General features: G+C 45.2%; 1 protein-coding gene across 1 annotated transcript; it reads left to right on the plus strand.

Annotated features, from left to right (window-relative positions):
* The first annotated feature begins 12,450 nt into the window (after window positions 1-12,450).
* On the plus strand, window positions 12,451-19,777 carry SPR (sepiapterin reductase). The gene is made up of 3 exons (XM_025994558.2): window positions 12,451-13,111; window positions 13,699-13,989; window positions 18,993-19,777. The coding sequence occupies exons 1-3, from the start codon at window positions 12,790-12,792 to the stop codon at window positions 19,181-19,183; spliced, it is 804 nt and encodes a 267-aa protein (XP_025850343.1). The 5' UTR covers window positions 12,451-12,789; the 3' UTR covers window positions 19,184-19,777.
* Window positions 19,778-20,159: the final 382 nt, after the last annotated feature.

A 20,159-nucleotide genomic window follows, 5' to 3' on the forward strand; every position in this document is an offset into this window, starting at 1 on the left:
ACAGCCGGTCGTAAACCCTACCTGGGATTCGTGGTGCCCTTGCAGGTGGTCCTCCACCTGCGGCGACTCCCAAGAGAGCTCCTCTTTCCAGAAGCCGCCTGGATGGATGGCACCTGCTTTGTTGGGTGATCTGATGATACTGGGCAGCGAGAATACCGAGGACAACACCTTCTGTGGCTTGGTTTTCAAAAATAAGTGTGTTTTCACTGCCCGGCGTTCCCCCCACTCCCACCCTACCAACAACAACTGATGACTTTAATTCCCACCTCAGCCCTTACAGAATAGAAAAGACACCACGAACGGCAGAATTCACACGGGAGTGGGGGATGTTTCCCTCCACGCGTGTTGGGAGCCCTCGGAAGGCGGTAATAAGCCCTCTCTGTAATTGTCTGGTTCCTCCTTCCCTGACAAGCGGGGGTCGGGGGATGCGAGTGCTGGGGTCAGACCCGGGCGGAACCGAGGCGGCAGCGGAGGACGGTGACCTGGTCCCAAATCCACCCAGGCGGTACAGCAAAGCAAAGGGACGGGGGTGGGGGAAGGAAATAGCTTCCCTGCTTTCCCAGAGTACGGTTTGTGCATTCCTACAATCCCTTTCCTAAACCGAGATGGCATAAAGCAAAGAAGCGATCACCAACCAGTTCCTAAAAGCAAAACTCCTCTTCAGATTTCCTTCGGTTAGCGGAAATCGGTAGGGATGTGATCTTCTGTCAAAGTGAAGTGGGATTGGAGGGGAAGGGGACCTCTGTACCTGAAGGAAGTGGAAAGACCCCTGAAGAGCGGGGCATTCAAAGTAGCAAGTCAATGTGAGATGGGGCTAGAGGGGTTTCCTGAGTCACAGTAGCTCGCATTCCCCTGGGGAACTGCCTGTGAGAATAAATTTTGCCTGACGTGAAATTTAGCCTTCCTTATACCCACATTTTAAAACAATAAACTTGGGATCCCTGGGTGGCTCAGAGGTTTAACGCCTGCCTTCTGCCCAGGGCGTGATCCTGGAGTCCCAGGACTGAGTTCCCCATCCGGCTCTGCCTCTGTCTCTGCCTCTCTCTTTGTGTCTCTCATGAATAAGTAAATAAAATCTTTTAAACACACACACATACACACACACACACACACACACACAAGCTTGGTTGTAGGAAATATGGCAATTCTGGGAAATATATTTTATATATTGGCTCTATGTATGTACCTATGAAGAGCTTACTGTTATTTGTGTGGGTGCATATATGTGCGTGTGCATATTCTCAGGCTGCTGTAACAAATGGACCACAACCTGGGTGGCTTAAAACAACACAAATTTATTCTTTCATAGTTATGGCAAGCAAAAGTCTAAAATCAAGGTGTCAGGAAGGTTATATTCCCTTCAAAGGCTCTGAAAGAGTTTCATTTCTTGCCTCTTCCAGATTCTGGTGGCTTTAGACATTTCTTGGCCTGTGGCTTCTTTTATCTCTGTCTTCACATGGCCGTGGACTTCTCTGCAGTTTGTGTCTTCTCTTCTGCCTCTTACAAGGACATTGGTCATTGGATTTAGGACCCATGAGGATAATCTAAGATGATCTCATCTCAAGATCACTAATTTACATCTCCTTGCCAAATAAGGTCACATTTACAAGTTCAGGTGTGAGGATGTAGATATACACACTCACACACATCACATTTTTGGGCATTCTCTTCAGGTGCCGGTTATATGCACACATAAAACTTTTAAAACTGAATTTAACTCATAGACTCTGTACACTTTGTATTTAATTTTTCCATATGGAAATGGCTGCATCATAGACCATCTTAAATGTGCTATACTTTATTTAACTGTTCAGTTAATATTGAACACTCATAATTTTTGATACTATAGACAAATGCTATAGTGAACAGCCTCACAGAAACTAGTTTCTAGGGGCACCTGGGTGGCTCAGTCAGTTAAGCATCTGCCTTCGACTCAGGTCATGATCCCACAGCCTTGAGATCATCCCCTGCTCAGCCAGGAGCCTGCTTCTCCTTCTCCCTCTGTGAATGCTCTCTCTCTCAAGTAAACAAAAAATCTTGAAAAAAAAAAATCTAGCTGCTAAAGGTGTGTAATGGATGACTCATTTTTGCCACTCTGTATCCACTCATTGCCCCTTCTTCTGATTAAATACCCCAGCTGTACCTGTGGAACTATTCCCTGTTGGCCATGGGTTTGGTGTAGCCATCATTGAAGATGCACAAAACTTTTCCAGACTTAAAAATAGAAATGAAATCTGACCTAGGCTAATTTTATGGTCTCTCCATAGCAACTAAATCTTAAGCAAAATGATAAGGCCGAAAACAGCTGTAGCTGATTCATTCTGTAGCTAATTCATTGCTTTCTGTTACCTGGTTCAGAAAGCAACCCCAGAGCCACCTGGAGTTTCTACCCTTTTTGGACCTGCTTTTTAGCTTTCTGTTTCAGGGCTATGAAAAAAAATATTTTTTTCGTTTTGTCTAAATTGATTTCCGGTTTTTGCAAAGATCCTTAACACATAAGGTTACTTGATAACCTTGATCCATTTCTTTTTTGTCTTTTTTGCTTTCTTTTCTTTTTAAAGCTTTATTTTTTTTTTTAAAGATTTTATTTATTTATTCATGAGAGAGAGAGAGGCAGAGACACAGGCAGAGGGAGAAGCAAGCTCCATGCAGGGAGCCCGATGTGGGACTGGATCCCAGGACTCCAGGATCACGCCCTGCCCCGAAGGCAGGCGCTAAACCGCTGAGCCACCCAGGGATCCCCCTTTTTTGCTTTCTAATTAAAAATATTTAGCAATATAAATTTTCCTCTGAGCAGAGTTCTGTTGATGCATAGTGCTCTCGCTATTATTTCATGAATGGATTTATATTTCTTCTTTGAGCACACATATACACAAATGTTATAGCTAATAACTGAATGGATACAAGATCAATACATAAAAATCAGTTGTATCTTTATATACTAGCATCAAACAGTCCAAAAAGAAAACTAAGAAAACAATTCCATTTATTTCTTTTTTACTTTTTTTTTAAGATTTTATTTATTTATTTGGCAGAGAAGGAGAGAGCACAAGCAGGGGGAGCAAAGGCAGTGGGAGAAGTAGTAGCAGGTTCCCTGCTAAGCAGAGAGCCAGATGTGGGGCTCGATCCCAGGACCATCATGACCTGAGCCAAAGGGAAACACTTAATTGAGCGACCCATGTGCTCAATTGGCTTTTTTCCCGAGCATTTTCTTTTGAAATGGAATTGTTAAATTAAAATGCTATTTTAGATGGAATTGGGGAGGGGGACGCCGAATATTTATTTATTTATTTGTTTGTTTGTTTGTTTATTTGAAAGAGAGAGCACACGTGAGCATGAGTAGAGGCAGGGGCAGAGGGAAAGAACCTCAAGCAGACTCCCCACTGAGCCTGTAGCCCAACACTGAGCTCAGTCTCATGACTCTGAGATCATGACCTGAGCGAAAACCAAGAGCCAGATACTCAACCGACTGAGCCACCCAGGCATCCCTTTTTGGATGCATTTTAAAGTAAACTGCAGACATAAGAACATATCTACCTAAATTCAGGTTAACTTTTTTAAAAGAAAATTTGAGTTAATAAGTGGATCATCATTTTTTTAGAATAGTTTTATTTATTTATTTTTTATTTTATTTATGATAGTCACACACAGAGAGAGAGGCAGAGACATAGGCAGAGGGAGAAGCAGGCTCCATGCACGGAGAGCCCGACGTGGGATTCGATCCCGGGTCTCCAGGATCGCGCCCTGGGCCAAAGGCAGGCGCCAAACCGCTGCGCCACTCAGGGATCCCGAATAGTTTTAGATTTACAGAAAAACTGTGAAGATATACCCACATCCAGCTTCCCCTATTATCAATATTTTGCACCTAGTGTGGTACAATTTGCTTGCAGCTAATAAGCAAATTATTACTCTTTCCTAAAGTCAACACTGTATTCAGATTCCCTTAGTTTTTACCTAATATTCTTTTACCGTTCCAGGATCCCACCCAAGATATCATATTACATTTAGTCACTATGTCTTCTTAGTGTCTTTTTGATGATAAAAGTTACTCAGGCTGTCCTTGTTTTTTATAACCTTGACATTTTTGAGGAGTAGTAGCCAAATATTGGGTTAAATGTCCTCAATTTGGGTTTGTCTGATGTCCTTCTTATGATTAGACTAGGATTATGGGTTTTGAAGAGGAAGACCACAGAGTAAAGTAACATCCCTATCACATCATACCAAGGGTACGTGTTATCAACATGATTCATCACTGTTGTTGACCTGATCTCCAGGCTGAGGGAGTTTTTGTCCATTTCTCCTCTATGTTACTTTTTTACCCCTTTGTGTACTATACAATTTGGATGAAATTCACCATGCCCAGCCCACTCCTAAGTGGGGAGTGTTGCTCTGCCATCTTGAGGTGAAGTATAAAATGGAGCATAAATACTCCCTTGAGATATCTACATAGGTTGTTTGGAGTTCTTCTGTATGGGAGATTTGTCTATTCGCCTACATTTATTCTTGTTTATTTAATCATTTATTTATAACATGGAGACTCATGTAGAATTATTTTATACTTTGGGTTACAATCCAATACTACTTGGTTTTATTGCTCAATTTGTCCTGCTTTGGCCACCAAGAGCACTTTCAGTTGCCTCCTGTGTCTCTCTGACATACTCATTTTAGGTGTTTATTAGCACTTTTTCACTGTCGGTCGCTACAAGTTGTTCCACACTATTTCCTACACCAGTTTTAGAATCAGCCATTTTCCCAAGAAGCCCTGGTTCTTTTTATTGGTGAATAGTATGAGAAACGAAGATCTGGGCACTGCATATGCTCATTGCTACTGGGGTGTCTGCTTCTTGATCCTTTCAGAGGGCAGACTATCTACAATGATTTGTCTATTCTAAACAAGTTCATATTTATGTATGCGATGTGAATCCATTATCACATGGTTTATTCCAGCCTCCTCCCCGCTCTTGTTTACTTGTAAAATCCCACTCCAACAGCAAGTTTCACATATGGAAGTGAAGACTAAAGTTGATTACTTCTTCAGCAGTTTCCAGCAGATTAACTCCTTTATCTTCAAGCTGCTGTGATTGTTAGCAAGACCTCCTATGCTGCTATTGTTATTTGCAAAATAAAATGTCAAGGCTTTCTTTTGGTCAAACAGCCTTCTTAATGTTAAAACTATTTTACCTTGTTTAAATATCTTGTATAAGTACTTGACAAAACAGTTCCAAAGTTTTATGTATATCACATAGTGTGCTTTGAGTGGAGAATATGGAAAAGGTCTACTCTGTTTATTGCCAACAATCCATGATGCTATTTTATTTTTTAAAAGGCTTCTGCATATTCAAGTGTCTGAGGTACAGAATACAGAAGTAGCATATTTAATAATATCATTAGCCTTCATTTATACAGCAGACTTTAACTGTAAAAATTGTTTTTAGTAACATATTTTATAGAAGGAAATTTGTATCTTCATCAAATGTCAAAAATCCTTCATCTTCCACCACTTAAAATAGTTGGCAGTCTACAGCAATAATTTTGTCCGCTTTCTGTTTCAATGTTTTATCTCAAAAGTCAGGGCAGCCTGGGTGGCTCAACGGTTTAGCACCACCTTCAGCCCAGGGCACTATCCTGGAGATCCGGGATCAAGTACCACATCAGGCTCCCTGCATGGAGCCTGCTTCTTCTCCCTCTGCCTGTGTCTCTGCCTCTATCTCTCTGTGTCTCTCATGAATAAATAAATAAAATCTTAAAAAAAAAAAAGTCGAAGGAACTACATTCTTGAAATATTTTTATAAAGTCTGTTGTTCTGTAATTTGATTAGTAAGAACATAATGGGTTTAGGATGTCTCATTTTTTTCTGAAACTTTCTCCTTTTATTCACAGTCTATATTCTTTGTTATATCTGGGTCAAAGTTGTTTCAGCATGGATATGTTCTTCACATAATTTTAAAGTTTTCCTCCTCATGAACTTTTGGGCTGGCAAAATTGATGTTCTTCCTATAAGTCACAAGGATGATTTGTGAGACATGAAGAATTCCCAAAGAGGCATTTTTCTTGAAAGATTCAAAGCTAAATAAAATTAAATAGCAAAAACTAAACGTAGTTCTTAAACATTAGTTTGTTTAATGATACAAATGCTAAAATGCCAAGCAACTCTGCGAATATTTAAATTCTGATATGATCTGAATTTTTTCCTAGTACATTTATGTATTCATTTAAGAACATATCTTATTTTTGAATTGAGAATACACTAACATAGCTTTAAAAAATCAATACAAAAAGGTACACTCTGTGTATATATACTTCCATCCGAACTCCCCTCTCCCACCTCTATAGAGTTAACTAGTTTTATAATTTATTGGGGATTTTTCTAGTACTTAATATATTTTATTCTCCCTTTGTATTGTGCAAAAGAATGGCTATCATCACAAGACAAGAAACAGCCAAGTGTTAATAAAAAGAGTGAGGATGTAGAGAAAAGAGAACCCTTGTGCACTGTTGGAAGAAATCTAAATTGGTGAGACCACTATAGAAAACAGTATGAGGGTCTCTCAAAATATTAAAAATATTTTAATATTTTTATAATAAATATTTTAATAATTTAAATCATTAAAAATTATCCAGCAATTCCACTTCTGGATATTTATGCAAAGGAAACAAAAACACTAACTTGAAAAGATATATGCACCCCCATGTTCATTGCAACATTATTTACAATAGCCAAGATATGGTAACAACCTCAATGTCCATAGATGAATGAATGGATAAATATTATTCAACCATTAAAAAAAAGGATGGAAATCTTTTCTCTATATCCTCACTCTGTTTAGGCTTTTTTATTTTTTTAAGATTTTATTCATTTATTCATGAGATACAGAGAGAGAGAAGCAGGCTCCATGCAGGGAACCTGACATGGGACTCAATCCCAGGTCCCCAGGATCAGGCCCTGGGCTGAAGGTGGCACTAAACGGCTGAGCCACCAGGGCTTCCCATCCTCACTCTGTTTATTAACACTTGCTGTTTCTTGTCTTGTGATGATAGCCATTCTAACAGATGTAAGGTGATAGTTCATTGTGGTTTTGATTTGCATTTCTCTGATGATTAATGATACAGAGCATCTTTTCTTGTACCTGTTGTCTATCTATATGTATCTTCTTTAGAAAAATGTCTATTCAGGGATCCCTGGGTGGCGCAGCGGTTTGGCGCCTGCCTTTGGCCCAGGGCGCGATCCTGGAGACCCAGGATCGAATCCCACGTCGGGCTCCCGGTGCATGGAGCCTCCTTCTCCCTCTGACTATGTCTCTGCCTCTCTCTCTCTCTCTGTGTGACTATCATAAATAAGTAAAAATTAAAAAAAATCTAACTAAAAGATGGGGAGGAGATCTGAATAGACATTTTTCTTTTTTTTTAAATTTATTTATGATAGTCACACACACAGAGAGAGAGAGGCAGAGACATAGTCAGAGGGAGAAGGAGGCTCCATGCACCGGGAGCCCGACGTGGGATTCGATCCTGGGTCTCCAGGATCGCGCCCTGGGCCAAAGGCAGGCGCCAAACCGCTGCGCCACCCAGGGATCCCTGTTATGTTTTGTTTCAAATGGAAATCTTGCCATTTGCAATAACATGAATGGACCTCAAGAACATTATGCTAAGCGAAATAAGTCAGAGAAGGTAAATACAGTAATGATCTCTCCTCTTTGTGAAATCTAAAAAAAAGAGAGAGGGGCAGCCGGGGTGGCTCAGCGGTTTAGGGCTGCCTTCAGCCCAGGGCCTGATCCTGGAGACCAGGGATTGAGTCCCATGTTGGGCTCCCTGTATGGAGCCTGCTTCTCCCTCTGCCTGTGTCTCTGCACCGCCCCCCCCCCCCCCGCCATGTCTCTCATGAATAAAAAAATAAATAAATCTTTAAAAAAGAGAGAGAGAGAGAGAGAGAGAGAGAGAGAAACAAAAACAATCACATAGGGATGCCTGGGTGGCATGGGCAGGCCCAGAGGTGGCAGGTGCACAGGGATTAGGGGTGTCTTTTCTTTTTTTTTTTTTTTTTAATTTTTAAAATTTATTTATGATAGTCACAGAGAGAGAGAGAGAGAGAGAGAGAGAGGCAGAGACACAAGCAGGCTCCATGCACCGGGAAGCCGACGTGGGACTCGATCCCGGGTCCCCAGGATCACGCCCTGGGCCAAAGGCAAGCGCCAAACCGCTGCGCCACCCAGGGATCCCAGGGGTGTCTTTTCTTTTTACGTATGCATAGGGTATAGGTCATAGATACGGCTGTCTAAGGGACACCACCTACTGGTTGGGAGGGGGAGGGTTTTGTCCTATGCAGTTCTTGCTGCAACTTTTATGGCCATCCTACCTCACAGGGGTGAGGTTGTAACCACAATGTGAATATATTACAATGAAGCTATAGGTTACCCTGGGGCAGGGAGAGTGGGCAGTGGTAGAGGTGGAAGAGGAGCACGCATGCTCTGCACCTGTGGCTCTTGATCTGTTAGCTCCATCGTCTTGGAAGCCACAAGGCCAGGATGCTGAGGGGTCTTGGCAGCCACAAAGTCAGGATGTTGTACCCCCAGGCTTCTTTTTTTTTAAGTTCTTTTTGTTTTTTTAAAGATTTTATTTATTTATTCATGAGAGAGAGAGAGAGAGAGAGAACGCCCGTGGCAGAGACACGGGCAGAGAGAGGGGCAGGGGGAGGGGCAGAGGGAGGGGCAGAGGGAGGGGCAGAGGGAGGGGCAGAGGGAGGGGCAGAGGGAGGGCAGGCTCCCTGCAGGGAGCCCGACCTGGGACTCGACCCCTGGTCTCCAGGATCAGGCCCTGGGCTGAAGGCGGGCACTAAACCGCTGAGCTACCCGGGCTGCCCTACCCCCAGGCTTCTAATGTGTAACCTATTTATCACCATATTCGACTTCAGCTTATGTCTAACTGCATACTCTGTCACCTTTAAAATAGGCATCCCATTCTTTTTTTTTTTTTTTTGAGGAGCCATGGCTCTCTAATTTAATTTTTATTTTATTTTATATATTTTATTTTTTAAGATTTTATTATTTATTTATGAGAGACACACAGAAAGAGAGAGAGAGGCAGAGACACAGACAGAGGGAGAAGCAGGCTCCATGCAGGGAGCCTGATGTGGTACTTGATCCCAGATCTCCAGGATAGTGCCCTGGGCTGAAGGTGGCGCTAAACCACTGAGCGACCCGGGCTGCCCTAATTTAATTTTTAATTTTAAAATAAGTTTGAAGAGGGCAGCTCTGGTGGCGCAGCAGTTAAGCGCCACCTGCAGCCTGGGGTGTGATCCTGGAGACCCTGGATCAAGTCCCACATCGGGCTCCCTGCATGGAGCCTGCTTCTCTCTCTGCCTGTGTCTCTCTTAATAAATAAATACAATCTTTAAAATTAAATAAATAAATAAATAAATAAATAAATAAATAAATAAGTCTGAAGAGATGAAAAGTTCCCCATAATGGCCATTGATGTACTAAATTACTTTTGGTTAAGTTAGTCCATTTAGTTATAAATGTACATGCAGAGGGACCATAGTTTTTAAACATAAAACCAGCCAGAAGGATGCCTAGGTGGCTCAGGGGTTGAGCGGCTGCCTTTGCCTCAGGTCGTGATCCCGGGGTCCTGGGATCGAGTCCTGCGTCAGGCTCCCCACAAGGACCCTGCTTCTCCCTCTGCCTATGTCTCTGCCACTCTCTCTGTACCTCTCATGAATAAATAAAAAATCTTATAAAATAAAACAAAACCAGCCAGAGTCCCAGTAAGGGCAGGGGGGTGGGCAGCACCCTCAAAGCATCTTGATGACTGTGATTCCATTTCTTAGAGATTTTTCTCTAGGGCAAAGAGAAAACTTACTCAACAGCATGGTTTCATCAGGAACAGTCTGGTTCCAGAAGGAATCAGACTAAAGTCCAGTACAGTTCCAATAGGAACAGTCTGGTTCCAAACAGGAGTCTGATGGAAGCATGGGTCCAACAGGCACAGTTCCAATGGGAACAGGAACAGTCCCCAAAAAGTCCAACCAAAAGCTAAACAAGGACTTGCAGAGAAAAAAACAAATAAGACCTGAAAACATCCTAATAATGCCCAGGTAGTACAAACACAAAGCACAGAGTTCAAAATCCAGGAGAAAACTTAACTCAAACTCGAGGGTCAGCCAGAAAGCAATAGGAGCCCAACTGGCTCTGTGGGTGCAGGCCTGTTTATTCAGAAGTCTGGTAGTTGTTGGGGGTCTTCTTTGCATCCCATTTCTGAAGATCACCAAGTAACATGAACCTTTATAAACAAAACTGTCATTTATTTTACCAGCAAAAATGAGTTTATTCAGGAAGAGCAGAGAAATCACTCTCCTACAGAACTATAGGTAAGTCACTCCAACAGAAGAGAGGAATGCTCTTTTATAGAGGAAATGGGGGAGTTGGAAGTTATAAACAGAAAGTCCATTGGAATAAACTGGGAGTTCAAAGTATAGTGGCTTTTCATTGGCTGAGTTTTGGCAGTGTCTCATTGGCTCCGCCGTTGCCAGGGAAGGAGAAAGCCTTTCTTCCTCCCGCTGGAATAATAAAGCAGTATTCATGTGCAAGGTCCCTCTCTTCCCTTGGGTGTCTAATTGATAAGTGACAGGGCATGAGAGCTCACCCTGAGGGCCTCCATTCTAAAGGAGATTTCCTTTCATTAATTTTCACAGGGCATATTCTAATCTCTGCCATTGTTGCAGGAAGAACTCTTTAAAAAGCTAGTCATAGGTACTGGAGAACCAACACACCCAGAAGAGAAAAACATGGCTTTAGTGTTATTTTGTTGTAAACGTAGTCACGATAAATACTACAGTTTTTTTGGTTTCCAATACAAATTTTCAGTTTTCAACTTTTCCCTTGACTTCCTTCAATTTATACCTAGCCTCTTTAACACTGAAAATTTTAGCTCCTAACAACATTAGCATAATTATTTTTTTTGGTCCTGCTTTTTATCAAATAATTTCAAAATAGTACTGTGCATATTGACAATAAGTCTAAATGACATTTAAGATTTCTGTGCAGTTTCATTTGTTGTTAGAGCATGTTCCATGGTAACATATAATCTGAACTGCACATTTTACAAAAAGTTTGCAGTAAGTGCACCCATGTTGACCAGTAAAAACCTCTTCCCCAGGTTGTTTTGGTGTTGATATAATAGCTCACACAGCACAAGGAAGCAAAATGCATTTCTTCTGGAGCCCTGAAAGGCAACTTTGCTGTCTATCCTGAGAGAGAGAAGAACCCTATGAAGACCTGGGTTGAAAAAAAGACTTGGGTTGAGTTATCAGAGGTTACTTACCACCTTGATAAACCCTGAAAGGTCTCCTTGTTAAGCAGATTTGTAGTTGTGCCCCAACTTCTCATCTTCCCTCTCTCCGTGAAAAAAAAAAAAATCAAAATGTAGGTTTTCTAAAGTACAGGTCTGGAAGTATAGATTCAGGTAATTACAAAACTTGAAATGTAGCCAGGGCACAGGGGTGCAAGGACACTTGGCTCAGAGGGTCCCAAACAGACCAGATTTGGCCAATCACAGCTGACAAAATCCAAAGGCAGAGAGAGGAGTGGCGGTGAAATCAGAAAGGAATTTATTTCAGTGAGGCCAGCATTCAGAGGAGAGCAGACTAAAGTCTCAAAGACTGTCTTCAAAGCACCAAAAATACTTCCAGGTTTAAATAAGGAAATGTGCGGCAAACGTCAGTGGATACTGCGGATAGATGGTGAAGGTCAAACCAACCATTGTCTTGAGGTCAATCACAGGGGGTTGTGCTGGCTCAGGGCAGTCCCTATTGCTTGAGGGTTGGGTGGCCTGAGTTCAGAGATAAGCTAGAAAGAACTTAAAGTTGGAAGGTCAGTGGGGATCCCTGGGTGGCTCCGCGGTTTGGCACCTGCCTTCAGCCCTGGGCATAATCCTGGAGTCCCAGGATCCAGTCCCACGTCCCACGTCAGGGCTTACTGCATGGAGCCTGCTTCTCCCTCTGCCTGTCTCTCTCTCTCTCATGAATAAGTAAAATCTTTAAAAAAAAAAAAAAAAATTGGAAGGTCAAAATGGAGGCACTTGCAGTCACCTTTCAGAAGTTGGGAGTGGGTGCGAATGCTGGGAAAAGTGTAGCGGGAGTGGGTGCAGAGATCCAGGTAGTCCAGACCTGTTGGCGCAGGACTCAGAAATCCCAGAGGAAGGGGAACTGGCCGGAGCACAGAGTTGCCCTCAGTCTCGAAAGGGAGAAGAGGTTTTTACATCACTTGGAGGAGCCACTGTGGAGCTCCCAGAGGTAGCTCGGGTCAACCTGAGAGCGGGGAGTTGCCAGAGCCCTAAACTGGCAGGTGCTGCACTCAGGGCTTTTGCAGGCCACTTCCAGGGATGCCTAGCGCCGAGCAGCATGGCCATGGCCCGGCCTGCGGGAGGTCCCTTGGCAGGGAGGTGCGGTGTGAACTTGGGAGGCGGATGCCGCGGGTATGCACGAGCCAAGGTGCTGGGAAGCAGGGTGGGTGGCGGTGGCGGCAGAACGAAGCCAGGCCCAGAACTGGGCTAGGACCCGCGTCGAAGCCGGTCCTCCGGACCCCTCAGGTTTAGCCCCTTCAGGCCGATCCAGACCGCGCAGGCGCCTCCACTTCCGCCGTGGGCGGCCGAGGCCGGGGCGCCGCGGTCGCCGCCGCAGCCCGGTTCCCGCCCTCTCCGCCCGGCCTCCGCCTCCTCCAGCCGCGGCCGCCCCGCCCCCGCCGGCCTAGGGTCCCAGCGCCCGCGGTCGCAGGTCGCAGGTCGCAGGCCGCAGGCATGCAGGGTGGCAGCGGCGAGGAGGGCGGCCTGGGACGCGCCGTGTGCGTGCTGACCGGGGCCTCCCGCGGCTTCGGCCGGGCCTTGGCGCGTCTCCTGGCCCGGCTGCTGGCGCCCGGCTCCGTGCTGGTCCTGAGCGCCCGCAACAACGAGGCGCTGCGGCAGCTGGAGGCCGAGCTGGACGCCGGGCGGCCCGGCCTGCGCGTGCTGAGTGTGCCCGCCGACCTGGGCGTCGAGGCCGACTTGCAGCAGCTGCTCGGCGCCCTGCGCGAGCTCCCCAGGCCCGAGGGGTTGCAGCGGGTGCTTCTCATCAACAATGCGGGTAAGGCGCCGGCCGGCGGGGCGGGCTCCCCGCGAGAGCCCCGGACTACCGCTTAGCGCCCCTGTCTCTTCAACCTCCCTCTCACTTTCCCCACCGCTAGGAACTCTAGGAGTCAGAAAGGACGCCTGAAAATCCGAGTTGTTTCAGCAAGTTATGGAGAAAGACTCCGTGCCAGCGGCGCGACCCATTTTGCCCATCCCCCCCACCTTCCTTCCCATTTCAGGCAAATTTTCTAAAAGGACTGTAGAACTTTCCCGATCGCCTTGCTCTGCGCCCTCTGGCGGAGGCCTGAGTCAGGGCATGAGGTCTTCCTGCAAAAGTAAATTGCCGGCTTTTCCAAATGGCCCCTTGAGTCCTCCTCTCAGGTCCAGAGCGGGGTATGACATTTCCATTTTGCAACTTGGGGTGACTGTGAACAGCCCCAGGTGTGTCTGTCTGCGGAGCTGGGAAGAGGGAGGTGTCTTCAGAAGCACTAGGGAGACTCCTCCAAGTTTAGTTAGGAAGGGGGTATCTAGAGGAATTTGGAGAGGGCTGGGGAAAGAAAGACCTGCCTGCACACCCTGATTCCTTAAGGTCTGTTTTTTCAGGCACTCTTGGGGACGTGTCCAAAGGCTTCGTGGACCTGGGCGACTCAGCTGAAGTAAATAACTACTGGGCTGTCAACTTGACCTCCATGCTATGCCTGACTACCACCATCCTGAAGGCCTTTCCAGACAGTCCTGGCCTCAGCAGGACCATGGTTAACATCTCATCCCTCTGTGCTCTGCAGCCTTTCAAAGGCTGGGGATTGTACTGTGCAGGGAAGGCTGCCCGTGACATGATGTTCCAGGTCCTAGCCGCAGAGGAACCCAGTGTCAGGGTGCTGAGCTATGCCCCAGGTAGGTGGGGCATTACCACCTCCCCTGTCACCAGGAACCTGCTGGTTCGCCTCTGGGGGTTGTGCAGAGGGCCTAGTCTGTCCCCTCCAAGAAAGAACCCACAGAGTATGTTGTCCCTGAATTCTTAACCATCATTCCTTAAGGAAAATGTAGGCTCCAGAAGTTAGAGCCAGCTGGGATAAGGAGTGTGTTTAGAAGATAAGGTGAAAGGCAGTTGCTGGACCTGGAGGGTGGGGCTGGAAAGTCTGAGATACTAGAGTTGAAAGACGATTAGGGTTTGAATTTCAGGCCTGGCCCACATTTCCTTATGTGAAACAGGAAGATGCTATCTGTCTACAGGGCAGATTAGAGGACTAAATGAGGTAATATATATGAAAATGATCCCTAGCCATGAAGCGCTATCTAACTGTTAGCACTTCTAAATATTAGAACTTATCACACTGTATTTTCTTCATATCTATACTACTTTCTCCTGAAAAGCCTTGAAGGCAGGAACTTTGCACTGTGCACCTGTATGTTCCAAGCACCTAGCAAAGCACCTCAGTGAGTCAGTCTTCAGTAATGTTAGTTGAATGAAGAGCAGAGAGACACTGTGAAATGCTGGCCACCCCAGGCTAAATTGTGCTAGAATACCAAGAGGATGCTGGGATAAATAAGAGAGGGCCCTGTCTTCACAAAAGTTAAACAGTAATTGGTCTTGTGATACTTGGTCTGGTTTCTCACTACCCTGCCATGATACCACTCTTCCCCTTTCTGAAAAGTGAGGCTTCCTTTTTTTTTTTTTTTTTTAAGATTTTATTTACTTATTTAATCATGAGAGACACAGAGAGAGGCAGAGACACAGGCAGAGGGAAAAGCAGGCTCCATGCAAGGAGCTCGATGTAGGACTCAATCTCAGAACTCCAGGATCACTCCCTGAGCTAAAGACAGACACTCAACTGCTGAGCCACCCAGGCATCCCGAAAAGTAAGGCTTCTATACTAGACTTGAGGCTGGGGGAATTAGAAGACAGTGACAAAGCTGTTGTATAATATCTAAGTGACTTAGAGTTCCAGTGGTCTGTTCTCCTTGGAACCTGGGGGCAAAATGTGGAAAGACCTGACCAGAGCCCAAATGCGGCAGAGCCAGGATCAAACCTTGCCTCCAAGTTCATGACCAGTGCTACTTTTACTTCCTCATGCTCTCTAGTACCCAATCTTCCCTTCCTTCCTAACACATACACTTTTATTTGTTTTTTTAAAATATTTTATTTATTTATTCATGATAGAGAGAGAGAGGCAGAGACACAGGCAGAGAGAAAAGCAGGCTCCATGCCAGGAGCCCAACGCAGGACTCGATCCCGAGTCTCCGGATCGTGCCCTGGGCCAAAGGCAGGCGCCAAACCGCTGAGCCACCCAGGGATCCCCATACACTGTTATTCTATAAGAATAACACGATTGAACGTGTCGTTTGAACTTGGCACCCCCCTGGACTCAGCCTAGGACTTACTCAATCAGCTGGGGCAAACAAAAACCAGTCTGGTGTGGAGCCGACTCCAGAATGTCATTTGATTGGGTTGGATCTGATTGAACGTCTGCAAATCCATCAATACAGTATACCATATTCATAAAGCGAAGGATAAAAATCATATGATTATCTCAGTAGAGGCAGAAAAAATACTTGGCAAAATTTAACATCAATTTATGATTTAAAAAAACTAAAAAAAAAAAATGGGTAGAGGGAATGTACTCAACATAATAAAGACCATATATGATAAGTCTATAGCTAACAGCATACTCAATGATGAAAAGCTAAAAAAACTTTCCCTCTCAGATTGGGAACAAGACAAGGAAACCACTATCACCACTTTTATTTAACATAGTATTAGAAGTCCTAGCCAGAGCAATTAGGCAAGAAAAAGAAAAGACAGTCAAATCAAAAAGAAAGAGGTAAAACTATCTATTTGCAGGTGACAAATTATATATAGGAAACCCTAAAGACTCCACCAAAAGACTATTAGGACTAATAAATTTGGGGCACCTGGGTGGCTCAGTGGCTGGGCTCCTGCCTTCGGCTCAGGTCATGATCCCTGGATCCGGGATTGAGTCCTGCATCGGGCTCCCTGTGAGGAGCCTGCTTCTCCCTCTGCCTATGTCTCTGCCTATCTCTCTCTCTCTCTCTCTCTCTCTCTCTCTCTCTCTTTCTCCTCTCTCTCTCTCCTCTCTCTCTCTCTCTTTCTCTCATGAATAAATAAATAACTTTTTTTAAAGGACTAATAAATTCAGTAAAGTTGCAGGATACAAAATAATACACAAAAATCAGCTGCATTTCTGTACACTAATAATGAGCTATCATAGAAATTAAGAAGACAGCCCCATTTACAATTGCATCAAAAAGAACAAAATAGGAACAAATTTAACCAAGGAGGGAAAGACCTGTACACTGACAACCATAAGACATGGATGAAAGAAATGGAAGAAGACACAAATCAGTGAAAAGATTCTGTGTTCATGGATTGGAAGAGTTAATATTGCTGAAATGTTTATACAACCCAAATACATCCACAGATTCAGTGCAATCCCTATTGAAACTCCAATGACGTTTTTCACAGAACTAGAACAAACAATTGTAAAATTTGTATGGAACCACAAAAGACCCCAAATATCCAAAACAGTCTTGAGAAAGAGAAACCTGGAAGCATCAACTCCCTGATTTCAAACTATATTACAAAGGCATAGTGATAAAAACACTATGGTATTGGCATAAAGACAGACATAATTTACCAGTGAAATCATGTAGGCTGGGTGTCTTGAAGAAGATAATTATTGGGGGGGGGGGGGTTGAAATTTTGGAGTGACTTATTAGCTCCATGAACTTGGATGTACAAATCTTACCCCAGATTTGGGAAGTTCTCAGCCATTATTTCTCTAGGATTCCAATATCCCTTAAGTCCTCTTTACTCTTTTTTGTTCTTTTTTATTTTGTACTCTTCTGCCTGGATGATTTCTAATGATCTGTCTTCTAATTGATTAATTTCTTTCTTCTGCTTGAAGAAGAACAAAATTTTATTCTTCTGCTTTGTTGAATCTGTTGTTGACTTCTCTTGAATTCTTTAGTCATTTTATTCTTCAACTCTAGGATTTCAGTTTGTTGGGTTTTTTAAAGTGGTTTCTGTTTCTTTGTTGAATTTATTCTGTTCATGCATAGTTTTCCTAATTTCATGTAGCTATCTGTATTTTCTCTCTTTTTAAGATTTTATTTATTAATTTGAGAGAGAAAGTGCATGTGAGCAGGGAGAGAGGGAAAAGGCAGAGAGGGAGAGAGGGAGAGAATCTCAAGCAGACTCCATGCTGAACACAGAGCCTGATATGGGGCTCGATCCTGCCACCCTAAGATCATGACCTGAGCTGAACCCCAGAATCAGACACTTAACCAACTGAGCCACCTGGGCACCCTATCTATTTTTTCTTGTAGTTCACTGAATTTCTCTAAGATTATTTTAAATTATTTGTTCATAGATCTAATTTCTTTAGGGTCAGTCATTGGAGTTTTAGAGGTTTCCTTTGGTTGTATCACATGTCCCTGATTATTCATGATCCTTGTGGCCCTATGTTGGTGTCTGTTTTTGAGGAAGTAAGCACCTCTCCCAGTCTTTACAGGCTGACTCCAGTAGGCAAAGCCCTTTAACAATCAGTCTATCCAGTGAATCTAGGTGAACCATCTGGTGGTCTGCATCAGACTTGCTGCTGGAGTCTTTGGGCAGCCTGTTTGCTGGGGTGGGTTGAAAGCCTGGGTTCATGGTAGTCAGTCTGGTGCTGAGCCTGGCAGGGAGCCTGGGTTTGTGGGTGCCTCCATAGAACCTGGGTTTACAGGCACTGATTGCAAGCTTGGAGGCATCTAGGGCCATAAGAGCTGGCTGGAATATGCCAGGTACCTAGATTCATGAGGGCTTGTCAGTAGCCTGATACCATGGGAGCAACCTGAGGCCACAAGGACCAGCTGATACTGGAATGGATTGGTGGCCTGGGTTTCTTGGGGCTTTCTGGGAGCCTGGAACCACTTGGGGCCATTGGAGCTGGCTGGAGCCAGCAGGCACCAGAATGATCCTGGGGCCTGTGTTTATGGGAATCTGTGCTATAGGAGCTGTGTGGGGCTGTGGGAGCCACTTGGGGCTGCAGAGGCCACTGGAACTGGGGTTAGCTGGGGGCCTGGGTTTATGGAAGCCCATAGGGAGACACCTAGGGCCATGGGAGTTGGCCCCATGCTACAGCGGGTTGGCTCTGGGATCCCCTGTGAAGTCAGGTGCTTACTTCACTCTCCTCCCATAGGGAGAGTGTCTCTACACAGGGGTGCCTGGGCTTGGGAGACAGATGATAAGGGTAGTACAAATCTCTTATTTCCTATCTTCCTCAATGCATCCTTTCTTATTTCTGTGTTTCACCCAGGTAGTATAATCCCTTACCTGGAATTCTTGGCTTTTGTGAAGGTAATTTCACATGCAGCTAGTAGTTCATATTAATGTTTCTGGAGAAAAGTGCTAGCAATTCTTATGCCACCATATTGCTGACCCCAGCAACATTTTAGCAAGATACATTTTGCAGAGGGCTACGGGAGGAGTTGAAGCAGAGAAAGCACCAGAGGGCCGGACTATCGGGGTATATAGAAGCAGAAGGGTCCGTCCTACTTGGTGACTGGTCAGCTGCAGGAACAGAGTGGGGAGGGAGGAGGTGAGGATGGAAGTTCTGAGCTTGAGAGGAGAGTGCTTCATGAATAGAAATGGAAAAGTCAGGAGGAAGAGGTTCTGGTTGGACAGGAGATGATAAGCGTGGTTGTAGACACAGTAGTCTGGAGACACCATGTTCCTTGGGCATCGGAATTTGAGTCTGGAGCTGAGTAGTGGCAGAATGACCCTGACCAGGGTGAGGTATTCCCTGTGGCCAGACCTGACTCCACCATACTCCACACACACAGCAGGGACCCCTGGCTCGGCCATGTCCCCTCAATGTCTGCTCTTCATGCCCTAGGTCCCCTGGACACAGACATGCAGCAGTTGGCTCGGGAGACCTCAATGGACCCAGACTTACGAGAACGGCTGCAGAACCTGAAGACAAAAGGGGAGCTTGTAGATTGTAATATGTCGGCCCAGAAACTGCTAAGTTTGCTACAAATGGACACATTCAAGTCCGGAGCCCATGTTGACTTCTACGATAAATAAGCCAATGTCCTTGGCTTCTTGGGGCTTTCTTCCCCCTCCCTCAGGCACACCCAGGAGCCCTGTGCCACCCCACATCCTGCCACAATGGCACTGCCCACCCTGCCTTACCTTGGTAAAGTCTGCCTTACCCAGATAAGCACTCATACCTACTGTTCTGCTAGCAGCGAGGGCCTCGGATTGCTAGAATCCCAGTTCTTAGGAGTCTATTGACTGCCCTGGGTCGGGAGCTTGGGCGAGAGAAATTGTGGTTGTTGACTTTCTGTCTCCCCAGAAATAGAACTTTAGGGATGGAAAAAGCCGGACAAGAAGCTGAAACCCTGAAGAGAAGGAGTTGGGTCTCTCATGGCCAGTCCATGGCTGAGCTGGTGTCAAATGGGAGAGCCCATGTAGATTCACCGCCCACAGGGGAGGGAGGACAGTGCAAATTCAGCACACGAGGATGCCCCATGGTCATGGTAGCAGGCCCTTGTGTTGACTCATCCTCATTCTGATGCCTCCTCCCTCCAGAACCTACCATCTGTCCCTCAGTGGGGGGGAAGGAGAGTTTATGTGCATGTGAAAAGCAGATACAAATAAAATGTAGATTGTCCTTTATTAATGCTTGCCTACTCTGATATAGGGCCCATGACTGACTCCTGGTTCGCTGATCCAGAGGTGTTCCTATGGCAATTAACCCAAACTTTGGGCCTTGTCCTTATTTCCAGGGGAGTTGTCAGGGTTGTCAGCCTTTGGGCCTTGTCCTTATTTCCAGGGGAGTTGTCAGGGTTCTCACAGACCCCTACCCAGTGGTGAGCTCAGGTTCAGAGTTGGACAAGATGGACATTCCCAGACACCTTTTCCTCTAGATGCCTATGCTGACCCCAGTCTTTAGTAGCCTTTCCTCATCCTTGACCTATTCAAAGAGTAGGCTTCAGTGCCTGATTCCCAGCCTCCCTGGCCCTCTCAGATTCCCAATCCTACCCATTGCCCACCTGGC

This window comes from Vulpes vulpes, chromosome 8, assembly GCF_048418805.1.
Source record: "Vulpes vulpes isolate BD-2025 chromosome 8, VulVul3, whole genome shotgun sequence".
Lineage (NCBI taxonomy): Eukaryota > Metazoa > Chordata > Mammalia > Carnivora > Canidae > Vulpes > Vulpes vulpes.

Coding starts and splice junctions, on each gene's coding strand:
- SPR (XM_025994558.2), top strand. CDS start 12,790: ATGCAGGGTGGCAGCGGCGAGGAGGGCGGCCTGGGACGCGCCGTGTGC. Junction 13,112..13,698: donor GCTTCTCATCAACAATGCGG/GTAAGGCGCCGG, acceptor CTGTTTTTTCAG/GCACTCTTGGGGACGTGTCC. Junction 13,990..18,992: donor GGTGCTGAGCTATGCCCCAG/GTAGGTGGGGCA, acceptor TTCATGCCCTAG/GTCCCCTGGACACAGACATG.